At 32.0% G+C, this 14,268-nt stretch overlaps 1 protein-coding gene across 5 annotated transcripts in view; it reads right to left on the bottom strand.

The window, feature by feature from the left end:
* Nucleotides 1-14,268, bottom strand: part of LOC130447069 (leucine-rich repeat-containing protein 40-like) — an 82,006-nt gene that overhangs the window by 21,260 nt on the left and 46,478 nt on the right. The window contains exon 11 of one of the 5 annotated variants that reach the window (XM_056783700.1): nucleotides 7,817-13,236. The exons of the other annotated variants lie outside the window; for them this stretch is intronic. Coding sequence (XP_056639678.1) covers nucleotides 13,227-13,236 — 10 coding nt within the window. The 3' untranslated portion in view covers nucleotides 7,817-13,226. Of the gene's footprint in view, nucleotides 1-7,816; nucleotides 13,237-14,268 lie in introns of those variants that run through there. 5 annotated transcript variants of the gene reach the window in all.

Below are 14,268 nucleotides of genomic sequence, written 5' to 3'. Positions count from 1 at the left end.
AAAGGGTCAGGTGTTGTTTTTAATTTAGCAAAGAAAATCTTTAAAAAAGATTCGAACTATCCATTTAAAATAATTAAGGCTTTTTGTAAATTAAGGACTATAATCAGAATAAATTTTAGAAATCTAAAAGCTAAATTTGAAAGCACGAATTTGAAGAGAAAGTCTGTAAAAGGGGATGAAGATGACGGCAGAAAAACTGGAAAAAAAAATGTTCAAAATTACTCATTGACAGATTTCTACCTATCTCTTTATTTTATATATATCTGATATTTTATTATTTTTCTTAAATTTAATAATTTAGATTATTATTAGAAATATTTTTCATAAATCAGTTTAAATCATTTCATTTGTTTTTACTTTTTAATTTTTAGTTTAAAGTTTGTTAATGGCTTCTGTTTTACTAATTATAAAATACAGATCATTTTAAAAAATAATTCATTTTCTTTAATTTCTTTTCTTCATTGTATACCTATTATAAATGGAACTTAAAATTAACTGAATAATTGGAAATTGGATTTTAAATTAATATTAATTCATAATAATGAATAAAACTTAAAAAAATAACTGTATTTTTGTTAAAATTGGCCTTTAAACTCATCAAATAGTCTAGCTCAACAAAGAGTTAAGACCGGTCGAGGTCTGCAGGTGACGTCACGTATGGCGATTTTTCGCACGCACATGGCAGACACATTCAGTTTATTGAGCAATCCTATTGGTGAACTATTCTTGGGTTGAACAGTTCTATGACGGAGCATCAGTAATGTCAGGAGTCAGCAATGGTGTACAAGCAATCGTTAAAAGGTCCCATCCATACCCCAATTACGTCCACTGTATGGCGCACAAACTAAACTTAGTTTTAGAGCTGCATGCAACAGTAACGATCTGTCGTAACTTTTTTTGTACAATGCAAGCTCTATTCAAATTTTTTTCTAATTCTGATTCAAATGCTATGTTTATAGATTTGCAAAAGAACTTGAAAGTTGGAACCAATGACAAGAAAAATATATTACTGTTGTCAAACAATGTGATATGAGATGGTCATGTAGGGCAACTGCTGTTTCTGTTGTTGAAGACCTTTTTGTTACATAAGATAGTGGCTAGTGTATGGTCTCCTATATCAACTACACATGACCACTAGGTGGCAGCAGAACGGACGTCAAGCAGAAACGTCAGTGGCACTCCTGCGCTTATAATTCATCTTGTAAATGATATATGTTTCCTTAATAAAATAGTATTCAAAAAGTCCTGACTATAATTTAACAAGTTATAAAACATGTAACATGGTGTCAGGTGAAATCACGCCAAGAAGATAAAAGGTGGAAATAAGACACAAATGAATAACAGTAGCTAGAGGTCAATGAACTCTGCCACACCCTGATAGAAGCTTGCCACCAAAAGCTTTAATGTTTGATCAAAATACAAGTCAAAATTTTACAAAATTCATGAATAGTTTCAAAATATACATGAAAGCATCTATTTCTGAATATTGCTGGTGAAGATGTGTACGTATCGCTTTGTATATTACTAATTATTTGTTATCAAGTTGTTGCATAATAATGTTTGTGAAATAAGAATAAAGATTATCGAACACAAGTTAGTCATTCGGAAATGATAGAAGGGAGAACTTGTGGACGACTAGCGAAGGATACGAGTGTTTTATTTCTATCAAGGAATGTGTTAAAGAATATCTGAGTGGCCGATATATATACAGGGTACATAACAAAGTGGCGGCGAGGATTAACAATTTAAATATGTAAGTACCTGCATAAATAGGAAATAAATATATTTTTAATAATAAAAAAAATACATGTATATATATTAATAATACAATGACATTAGAAAACAAACATTTTATAGAAATGTTGTAGTATAAAAAAACACTGTCTTTTAAAAGTATTAAGACATACTTACCTAATAGAAGTTGTAAAGATATAAAGAAATATCTGTTTAAAGAAATAACAAAAGGGTATGAAGAGATAACTTAAGGTATGTAGAGATACTAGTTAGAAAGGGTATGAAGAGATACCTTAAGGTATGTAGAGATACCAGTTAGAAAGAACATAATAAAATTATGGAAAATATAAAGAATTAAAGACAGGAACTTGAAAATCAGGCAAAGGCCGTATTTAAGTGTACAAAACAGTTTACAAAAATACGTAATACGTTTATAATATAGTATTTTACTATTGGCCTAATTGTTTTAGGAATATGGCAAGTTTTCCTACCCTAGACCATTTTGATTGTGATGGTGATGTCAGCTCTGTAGGATTACGCTGGCAGAAATGGAAGAGGGCGCTACAAATCTATTTAGATGCAGCAAGTATCAATGAACCTAAAAAGAGAAAAGCCACCCTTTTACACTTTGGTGGGCTCAGCCTTCAGGAAATATTTTATAATTTACCTGGCGCTAATGCCGACGTACCAGATGAAAATGGCTGTGACATTTTTGAGATAGCCATAACAAAGCTAGATGAATATTTTTCACCAAAGCAATCAAAAGTGTATGAGAGGCACTTATTCCGCTTATTAAAACAAGAAAGTGGGGAGAAATTTGAAAAGTTTTTAGTGAGACTGAGACACCAAGTAGTTAAATGTCAGTTTCAAGCAGTTGAAGAACAATTAATTGACCAAATAACAGAAAAATGCGCTTCTGTCGACCTTCGGAAGAAAATACTGGCAGCCGGCGATGTCATAACTCTAGACCAAATAATTCTAAAAGCTAATACCTTGGAGACCATAGAAAGGCAGCTTTCTGGTTTTAATAAAAAGCCATCTCCTAGTTCGTTGCAGACACTAAATGCAGCTTATACCAGTACATAACAACTGTCCAGCAATAAACATTACTTGTCACAAATGCAAATTTAGAGGTCATTTTGCAAAATGTTGGAAATCAACAAGGACCTTTACCCCGTCCAATAAATTGAACAAGGGACCCCCAAGAAAGAAGTTTAGATTAGGACAATCAGATACAAACAATGTAGACAACATTTCGGAAACTGCAGAAGCAGAATACGTGTTCCACCTGGACAGTGACGACACTGTAGATTGTGAAATAGGAGGAGTCGAGGTTGAAATGTTAATCGACTCTGGAAGTAAGTCAAACATATCTCAGGAAACATGGGATTTCCTTAAGAAATCTTGTGTTTCAGTCATAAATCAAATAAAAAGTCCCAATAAAATTCTTTTCGCATATGGATCAAAAGAATCCTTACATGTTTTGGGCTGTGTTAATACAAAAATTAAAATTGGCAATAATTAAGAAAATGCAACATTTTACGTAATTAAAGACGGGAAAAGAAATTTATTGGGGAAAAATACCGCAATCGCATTAGGTGTTCTTAAGATTGGACTTATCATAAATAATGTAAACATAGAGCCATTCCCAAAATTTAAAAACGTGTTAGTACATATCCCTATAGACAAAACAATCACTCCCATAAATCAACTGTACAGACGAGTACCCATTCCTCTAGAATCAAAAATAAATAAAAAACTTGACGAACTAATTCAACTCGATATAATTGAAGAAGTAAATGGTCCATCAGAATGGGTGTCCCTGATAGTACCTGTTTTAAAGGAGAATGAAGATGTACGGATATGTGTTGACATGAGAAAGGCCAATACCACGATACAAAGGGAAAACTGTCCACTGCCAACTATATTCGCTTTTATCAAAATTCCGCAAGGCTAAAGATATTTCAAGATTGGATATAAAAAACGCCTTTCACCAGATCGAAATATCGCCAAAATCAAGATATATTACTACATTTATAAGCAGTAGAGGGTTATATAGATATAAGAGACTACTATTTGGAATAAATGCAGCCCCAGAGATTTTTCAAAAAATTCTTGAAAGAATGTTGTTATCGTGTAATGGTACTGTTAATTTTATTGACGACATATTGATTTACGGAAGCAGCGAACAGAAACATGATGAGCGGGTTAACCTCACATTAAACGTAATAAAAGAGAATAATGTGTTTTTGAACAACAATAAATGCATTTTTAAAATTAGCACAGTTACATTTCTGGGACACACTTTATCCCCAATAGGAATAAGACCCCTGGAAAGCTATGTAGGCGTGCTTAAATCATTTAGAACCCCTAAAACCATTGGTGGGACATAGTTTTTTGGGATTGATAAATTTTGTTGGTAAGTGGATACCCAATCTGGCCACATTAACAGAGCCTTTACGCAAACTTTTAAAACTTAAACTAGAAAAAACTCAGATATTTCAAGATATTGGGGTGATAATCAGACGGATGTTTTTAAAAAATTAAAAAATTGTTTATCCAGCATAAGAACTTTGGGATATTACGACCCAAATGACAAAACTCAAGTTATAGCTGATGCGAGTCCAGTGGGGTTGGGAGCGGTGCTCATTCAGTTTGATAATAAGGGTCCTAGAATTATTGCTTATGGCAACAAAAGCCTCACAGACGTGGAAAAACGTTATTGTCAAACTGAAAAAGAGGCTCTTGCTATAGTTTGGGCAGTTGAACATTTTAAGATGTACTTACTTATACGAAAAAGAGATATTTGAATTGATAACTGGCCATAAACCATTAGAAACGATATTTGGACCTAGATCATGACCCTGTGCCCGCATTGAACGTTGGGTTTTACGCTTGCAATCATTTAAATTTAAAATTATATACCGCCCTGGAAAAAATAATATTGCTGACCCTCTTTCTCGACATTGCGAATCTAGCGATAGCATTCCATTTGAAAACTACGATTGCATCCAACAAATTGTTGAATACTCTCGGCCAATAGCCGTAAGACTAAATGAAATTAAGGAACATTCAGAAACAGATGAGGAAATTTTAAAACTGAAAGCTGGCATTGAACAGAATATCTGGAATGATCCAGTAAAACATTGCCAAGCATTTAAAGAAGAATTCTGTTGTACTGAGGGAATTTTGTTAAGGGGTACGCGGATTATAATTCCACAGAAGCAAAGACAACTAGTTTTAGAAGCCGCTCGTGAGGGCCACCCTGGAATTGTGGCCATGAAAAGCCGGTTACGAACAAAAGTTTGGTGGTCCAAAATAGATGAACAAGCAGAAAAGCTTGTTAAGGCTGTTGAGATTTTATAAATTATAGAGTGCAGTTTGTCAATGATCCATTCATTGGCACTTTTAGCGCGACATGATGTATTAATTGTAAGGTTAGCTAGTAGTTTTTCACTCACCACGTTGTGTTATATTTTTGACCAAAAATCAATAAACCTTTTATTTGGAGGATGTTTTAATCTAGTGACAACCTAAAACCGTAACGGGTTCTTAACAGGTTATGGGCCCAGAAGGCGAATAAGAAAGAAATAAAATTTTTAAGACATTAGAAGTTAAATAAGTTAATAAAATGGCCAATACCATAATAAACCTTCCTCAACTCACAACTGCGACAAATTTCAATAACTGGAAGTTCAGAGTTACCATATTATTAAACCATTTTTTTTATGTAACAAAACCAGTACAAAGATTGGTCAATTGATACATTGAGATATTGCAGGTCCAGTTACAGTAGCTACACCAGAAGGGTACAAATATTTCCAAGTTTTGATTGATGATTATTCACATTTTCTGATAGTAAAGCTACTAAGAAATAAAACTGAGGCAGATCAGAATATCATTGACTTTATTAAATTGATTAAGACGCAACATAATTCAAAAACGCAAAGAATTCGTATTGACAATGGCGGGGAGTTCATATCAAATGATTTTAAAAATTTTTGTCGAAGTAAAGGTATTGAGCTGGAATATACTATGCCACATTCTCCACAAGAAAATGGAGTAGCCGAGCGAATGAATCGAAGCCTACTGGACAAGGTACGCACCAAATTTGCCGAAACAAACTTGCCAAGAGAGCATATGAATTAAATTGAACGCCAACCCAAGCCAACAATGGGGAAACACCAGCAACCAGATGGTACAAGAAGAATGATTTAGGAAAATTGAAAATATTCGTCAGGCATGGGCAGTAATTTTACCAAGACAAAGTAAATTAGAAAGAAGAGCACAACCTTGCATCATGATGGGATATACCAAAGCTGGATATAGACTTTGGAATTATGAGGACAACAAAATTTTTCACTCAAGAGATGTCAGATTTGATGAAACAACAACAGATTACAATGAAATTATTAAGGCTAGTGGGAAGAAAAGTATAAATGAAAAGGTCATAGAGATACAATACGAAAATGAATTACAAGAAGAACCAAATGCCATAGAGGAAGAAGCAATAGAAGAGACTGACGTCAGCAATAATAATGATGAAACAGAAAGCACAAGGTCAGAGGATGTAGATGAAAGCTTACCCAAAGTAGAGAGTACACAGAGAGGAAGAAAAACTAGACAGCCAAAATATCTGAATGAATATGAAGTCTACACAGCTTATTGTCTAATATCAGCAGAAGAAGATGACCCTATAAGCTATAAAGATGCGGTAAAGGACCAAGATTGGATAAATGTTATGAAAAAGGAACTAGATGCGCACGAGGGATTGAATACGTGGACAGAAACGGAGCTACCAACAAATGGAAATGTTATTCAAACAAGATGGGTTTTCAGGACAAAGGAAGATGGAACGAAAAAGGCAAGAATAGTTGCAAAGGGGTTCCAAATTAAGGAGGAGGATCAGTTTGAACCCAACTACTCACCAGTTGCAAGGATTTCAACGATTAAGTTACTCTTATCTGTAGCATTACAAAATAATTTTAAGATCAGACAAATGGATATCCCGACTGCATTTTTAAATGGAAAACTTGAGAATGATGTCTACATATATGCACCAGCCGGACTTAAAGTGAATAAATCAAAAATACTAAAACTTAACAGAGCTCTGTATGGATTAAAAGAAGCATCAAAGGTGTGGAATAATACATTTAATGATTTTGCAATTCAGAATAATTTTAAGAGATCCTTATATGACTGTTGTCTATACAGTAATCAAAAGGTTTGGATACTTATTTATGTTGATGGTATTTTGTTAATAGGAGAAGACAAAGATGTGAACGAGACTATGAATTTATTGAAAAGCTGTTTTCAAGCAAAGGATTTGAATGAAGTGAATAATTTTCTAGGAATGAAGATCACTAGAACAGAAGATGTCATTAAAATCGAACAACAGCAATTTATTGACAAATTGCTAAATTATTATAATATGAAAGACTGTAAACCAAAGAGGACTCCAATGGAAAAAGGATTCCAATATAACGACAAGGCCAAAATTTTGACAAACATTCCATATAGACATCTCATCGGAGGTTTGATGTATTTAGCAACAACTAGTAGACCTGACATCAGTTATGCTGTGTCATACTTGAGCAGATTTTTGGATCGTGTAACTGAAGAGACTTGGACTGCAGGAAAACGAGTATTGAGGTATCTACAGGGAACTAAATCTCTAGGATTGACTTATACTAAACATACAAATGGTGACGTAATTCTTGAAGGATATTCAGATGCTGATTGGGCAACGGACAAGGAAAGTAGAAAAAGCGTTAGTGGATCTATAATTTTATATGGTAATAACCCAATATCATGGTCATCCAAGAAACAAACTTGCGTGGCTTTATCAACAGCGGAAGCTGAATATGTGGCAGCAGCACAAACAGCTCAAGACCTAATCAACGTAAAGGGTATTTTAGGGGACTTAAATACTATTGCCAAAACGATTCTATATTGTGATAATAAGAGCACAATTTTAATGTCCAAAAGCAATGAAAATTCGAAAAGAACCAAACATATTGATATTAAAAACCATTATATAAAAGATTTAATTAGTAAGAGGGAAATAGAAATAAATTATGTATCAAGTGAACAAAATTTGGCCGATATGTTTACTAAATCATTAGGTACAGAACTCTTTACAAAGCTTAGAGACAAAATATGTATAATTTAAAGCTTCATGTTTTTAGTTGTATTTTACATAATATCTTAAGTTGATTGAGCGATTTTCATTAATACATGTCAAATCGAGGAGGAGTGTTGAGATTTTATAAATTATAGAGTTGGCAACAATGCAGTTTGTCAATGATCCATTCATTGGCACTTTTGGCGCGACATGATGTATTAATTGTAAGGTTAGCTAGTAGTTTTTCACTCACCACGTTATGTTATATTTTTGACCAAAAATCAATAAACCTTTTATTTGGAGGATGTTAAATCTAGTGACAACCTAAAACCGTAACGGGTTCTTAACAAAGGCTTGTAAAGACTGTACGTTAGTATCAGCACTAACTACTTCTTATCCAATGAAAAAAAGACAGATCCCTACAGGACCATGGATAGATGTCGCTGTGGATTTTATGGGGCCTTTACCGAGCGGAGATCACCTTTTTGTAGAAGTCGACTACTTTAGTAGATACAAGGAAATTAAAATCATGAAAAGTATAACAGCAGCAAATACCATCAAAACACACAAATATTTTCAAGGTTAGGTTTTCCAGCCTTTATTACCTGCGACAATGGAAGGCAATTTACCAGCGAGGAAACCAAATCATTTTGTAATGAAAATGGCATAAAAATTTATTATTCTATTCCTTACTGGCCACAAATGAATGGCGAGGTGGAACGTCAAAATCGTGATATCCTGAAGCGACTGAAGATCAATATGGCACTTAAAACTAATTGGCATGAAGAACTTATTAATTACTTAATGATGTATAACAGTACTTCTCATACGACAACTGGAAAAACTCCAAGTGAACTGTTCTTTCGGCGCCAATTTCGAGATAAGCTTCCCAGTAGCACCGATACACAACACAGCATTTTAGATGATGACACAGTTGACAGAGACCAAACACAAAAAGAAAAAGCAAGGTACTGCGAGAACTTAAAACGAAAAGCATCAGAAAATACAGATATTAATATCGGAGATCAAGTATATCAAAAATATTTTATAAAATCAAACAAGGTCACCCTTAATTTTGATTCAGCCGCTAAACTGTAATTAATAAGAAGGGAGGAGACATCCTTATAAAAGATAATGAAACTGGACAAGAAAAAAGAAGGCATATAGTCCACTTAAAGAAAGTGGAAGGTCACTGGCAAGTAACAAATAAAGAAAACTCAGAAGACTAAGAATAATAATAATACTCGGAAAAAATAATTTTTAAATAAACATAACTGTGGGATGCCAGGATTTATGGGCCTATGTACCTTAGTGTATATGAAAATATTGTAAGGAGTTTTGATTATACAAATAGTTACTTTGTTTCAAATATGATACTATGTTGTAGGTTTAAAGTTTTCTAGTTAGATTAGTATTTACATTTTATATAAAGTCTTTTATTTATTACATTAGTATATATTTTGTTTTGTAATTAAACTAAGTAGTAAGTAGTAAAGTTATGTATACTGTTAGTCACTTTGGTTTAAACATGATTCTATGTCATAGAGTTGAGGTTTCTAGTTTAATTTAGTACTAGTTTTAGCATTTAGATTTATATAAATTATTTGCTTTATTATATATTGTTGTATTGGAAAAAAAAAGTGAGAGATGTGACATATCGTTTTGTATATTACTAATTATTTGTTATCAAGTTGTTGCATAATAATGTTTGTGAAATAAGAATAAAAATTATCGAACACAAGTTAGTCATTCGGGAATGATAGAAGGGAGAACTTGTGGACGACTAGCGAAGGATACGAGTGTTTTATTTCTATCAAGGAATGTGTTAAAGAATATCTGAGTGGCCGATATATATACAGGGTACATAACAAGATGCTCAAGAGGTATTTCAAACCTTTAAATTTGATAATGTTCGGGGTGTCTAGCGCTCCTTGAAAACTTTGAAATGTCCTCGATTTTCAATTTTACCCTGGAAAACCTGGAAATATCCTTGATTTTTTCGAAGCATCCTTGAAAATATCTTTTTTATGAAAATCAAAGTTTTACTTTCACATCATAAAATATTCTGAAAAAACTCCAGTTCGATTTCTGAGAATATAAATATATACATATGTACACATATTGAAGCATGTATGAAAATATTATTTTTTAGAAATACGTAGAATGATATGCCTTAGTCACAATACAAAACTGTAAACAACTTTTTTTTCGATTCTCGGAAAATGAGCCGAGCATACATGTGTCAAAACACGTGACATTCGGGTGAACTTGCGGCGACTTGATTCTAACGAAGGGCAAACACTATACTCGTTCGAACTCGAAGACGTAACATGCTCATAATTTTGACATGGAGGAATCGTCTTTTTCTTTTTTTTTTCTTGTGTAACTAATTCAGTGCTATATCTTTATTTGTGAAAAGAAAAATGGGTATAGGTACGTGTAAGTTTCAAGACGACTGGCTAAATAAGGAGTTACATCCTGAATTTTTCTGGGTAAAAAAGACAAAACTTGATTCTGAAGCGTGCTGTAGACTAATAATACGGTTGTTGATATATCTCACATGGGTGTTTGTGCTTTGCGATCTCACGCCAAAGGAAAAAAACATAAAGAACGTGTAACCGCAAAAAATACAAGTCAGAATGTTCAGACTTTACTTTCATCGTCGCAATCAACGACACCGCCAATGCCGTCTACCTCGCAAAACGCGCCAGCAGAAGCTATTCTTAGCTCGGAAAACTCATCAAGCTGTAACCGGTGTGACAAGTGCGGTCAAAATGATTTGATTAAACCGATGAATAATTATGTGTCGAAAGAAAGTGTGTCAAAGGCAGAGATTATTTGGGCGTTGAGTCATGCACATGAAAAAACTTCTGCAAGTTACATGCGAAGAATTTCTGAAGGACATTTTTAAAACAATACCATTGTATCAAATATCATAAACATGTATCAGCATTTATTGTATTTTTGTATCAAATAACGTAAACATGTATCAGCACTATTTTACTATAAATAAGATGTTTGTAAACAATTCGATGATATTTAATGTTTATAATTAGTTCGATCTTGAGATTAATTGTATTCATATAAATATTCAAAAATAAAGTTTTTTAAAAATAATTTTCGAAACCCGAAATTTATAATTGGCGCAGTCATTCGGATTAATGCGGTCGCGAGTTTACGCAAAGTACGATAAAGTTCCGGCTAAGTACTCCAGTACCTCAGCACTAGATCTACGTATTCAACGAGGGGCAGGACTTCAGATAGCTATTAAGTGCCAAGTCTCATTATTTTGATTCCTTATTATCCATCCTTATCAGAACTTTGAATAGGGAAGAGATTATTTAATAATTTTAAATATATTATTTTATGAACGATTTTGATAAATTATTAAATACATTCAGTGAATTAAACTTAGAAGATAATTCAGAATATATAAAAATGACAACTTCAAACCCAAAAACCCTAAATTGGGATTTATTTAAATTAAAGTTAGAGAATATTAAACCTTATGATGGAAATAAAAATACATTAAATAAATTTATAAATCGATGTGAGAACCTTATAGAGACGTATTCAGTTTATAACGATCAAGATATTAATAATCACGTATTAGAATGCATTCAAGAAAAATTAATAGATAAAGCCGAGTTAATGGTGGGAAATAGAATTGAGTTGAATACATGGTTTAAATTAAAAGAAGCCTTGATTCAATGTTTGCAGATAGGCGCGATTTGGATTGTATTTTACAAGAATTAACGAGAACACGACCATTTAAAAATGAAAATTTAATAGCTTTTGGTAACAGATTGCAATTATTAAAAAGTCAGACTATACAAATTATAAGTAATAATTTAAACTTAGGAGAAATCGATAAAAGATGTCAAATTAATCACTGTGAGAAAACAGCTTTGAATACCTTTATTGCGGGATGTTCAGGCGTTATACGTAACAATATGTACTTAAAAAAGCCTAACTCTCTAGAGGACGCTATGGCTTATGTAGACGAGTTTGAAAATTTTGAAAAACTTTATGGTCAATTTTACGAACCTAAAGTTAAATATAATAATAATAATAACAATGTTCAAATGAATTCATCAAGAAATAATCAACATAACAATTATAATTCTTTCTACCGACAACCTAATAATAACAATTATGACAAATATAATAATTATGATAGATATAATAATAATAACTATTATAATGAAAGATATAATAATAATAATAACAATAATTACAACAATAATAATTTCCCTAGTCAACCAATAAACGTAAATCCAATACCGCAAAGAAGACAAAATTACCCAACGAATGCACAAGTATTTGGTTCTAGGAAAAATGTTTTCCGCCCAAACCAAATACCTGTAAATCGTTTACCTAGACCAAGTAGACGTATAAATAATAATTATAATAATAATAATTATAATAATAATAATACAAATAATAACAAATATTTCAAATCACGAAATGAACCGAATTTTACTTCGGAAGAATTATATAATAACAATTACAAAAATAAAGAAGAAGAAGAAATAATTGATTTTCACCATTTGTTTGAACGCGACGAAGATAATGATCGAATTGTAAATTTTCGGAAAGAGCCTCGGAAGAAAAATTAAAAGTAATTGAAATAAATATAGCCGCAAACAACCCTTTACCTTATATTGAAATTGAATATTGATTTTACTAACAAACAATTAAATAATAAAAACGTTTCAATTGCAATAAAATTTAGAAAACCAACTGACATAAAATTCTCATTTGACATTGGACCGACTGAAAAATTATTAAAGTCTGTACCAGTAAATGTATTAAATGGAGAAATATTAATAAACAAAACACAATTAGGAAAAGCATATATTCCAGAAACATTAACAATAGCTCGAAATGGTTATGCTATAGTTGAGATTATAAATGAATCATTTAAAACAATACCTATAACTTTAAATGAACCCCTTAAAGCTCAACCATTTGAAATAAATCAATACGAAATTCACAATTTTAATTATTCAAAAGAAGATAAAAAACTAATTAACGAAAATCATAATAGGCAAGAAACTTATAATCGGCAAAAAAATAAAATAGATATAAGTAAACTAATTCGAACTAGTCACATGAATGAGGAAGAAAGGAACAATATAATTAAACTATGTAAGAAATTTTCCGATACTTTTCTAAAGCCAGGAGATCCACTAACAAACATTCAATAAAGACAACAGAAGAAATTCCCGTACATGTAAAGTCTTATAGATACCCATACATACACAAAAAAGAAGTACAAAAACAGATCAACGAAATGTTAGAAAAAGGAATAATAAGAGCATCATATTCCCCTTGGAGTTCACCTATATGGATCGTCAGTAAAAAATTAGATGCATCTGGAAAACAAAAATGGAGATTAGTAATTGATTATAGGAAATTAAACGAAAAAACTATTTCTGATAGATACCCGATTCCAAATATTACCGATATATTAGACAAATTAGGAAGAGCGCAATATTTCACAACATTAGATTTGGCCAGCGGTTTTCATCAAATCCAAATGTCAGAAGAATCAATAGAAAAGACAGCGTTTAGTGTAGATAATGGACATTACGAGTTTCTTAGAATGCCCTTTGGACTAAAGAATTCACCCGCAACATTTCAAAGAGTAATGGACGAAATTTTACAAGAACTACAGAATAAAATTTGTTTAGTATACATGGATGACATCATAATATTTAGCACAAGTTTACAAGAACATATGCAGAATATACAAGCAATATTTTATAAACTAAGAGAAGCCCAGTTAAAAATTCAATTGGACAAATGTGAATTTTTATACAAAGAAGTAGAATTTCTTGGACACGTTGTTACACCAGAAGGAATTAAACCTAACCCGAAAAAAATTAAAGCCATAAAAAATTTTCCTATACCTTATACTCAAAAACAAATTAAATCATTTCTAGGATTATTAGGATATTACAGAAAATTTATTAAAAATTTCGCAAAAATTACTAAACCTATGACGACATGCTTAAAAAAAGATAGAAAAGTAGAACATACACAAGAATTTATTAATTGTTTTAATACTTGTAAACAACTTTTAACATCAGAACCTATATTGGCCTACCCAGATTTTAATAAACAATTTGATTTGACTACTGATGCATCAAACTACGCAATAGGAGCAGTATTATCTCAAGAAGGACATCCAATTTCCTATGCTTCGAGAACATTAAACGACGCAGAAACGAATTACTCAACAATAGAAAAAGAACTATTAGCAATAGTATGGGCATGTAAATATTATCGACCCTATTTATTTGGAAGAAAATTCACTATATACACAGATCATAAACCTCTACAATGGCTAATGTCACTCAAAGAACCAAACTCAAGATTAGTAAGATGGAGATTGAAACTAGAAG

Source organism: Diorhabda sublineata, chromosome 7, assembly GCF_026230105.1.
Source record: "Diorhabda sublineata isolate icDioSubl1.1 chromosome 7, icDioSubl1.1, whole genome shotgun sequence".
NCBI lineage: Eukaryota > Metazoa > Arthropoda > Insecta > Coleoptera > Chrysomelidae > Diorhabda > Diorhabda sublineata.
This window is presented reverse-complemented; position numbering and strand designations above follow the sequence as displayed.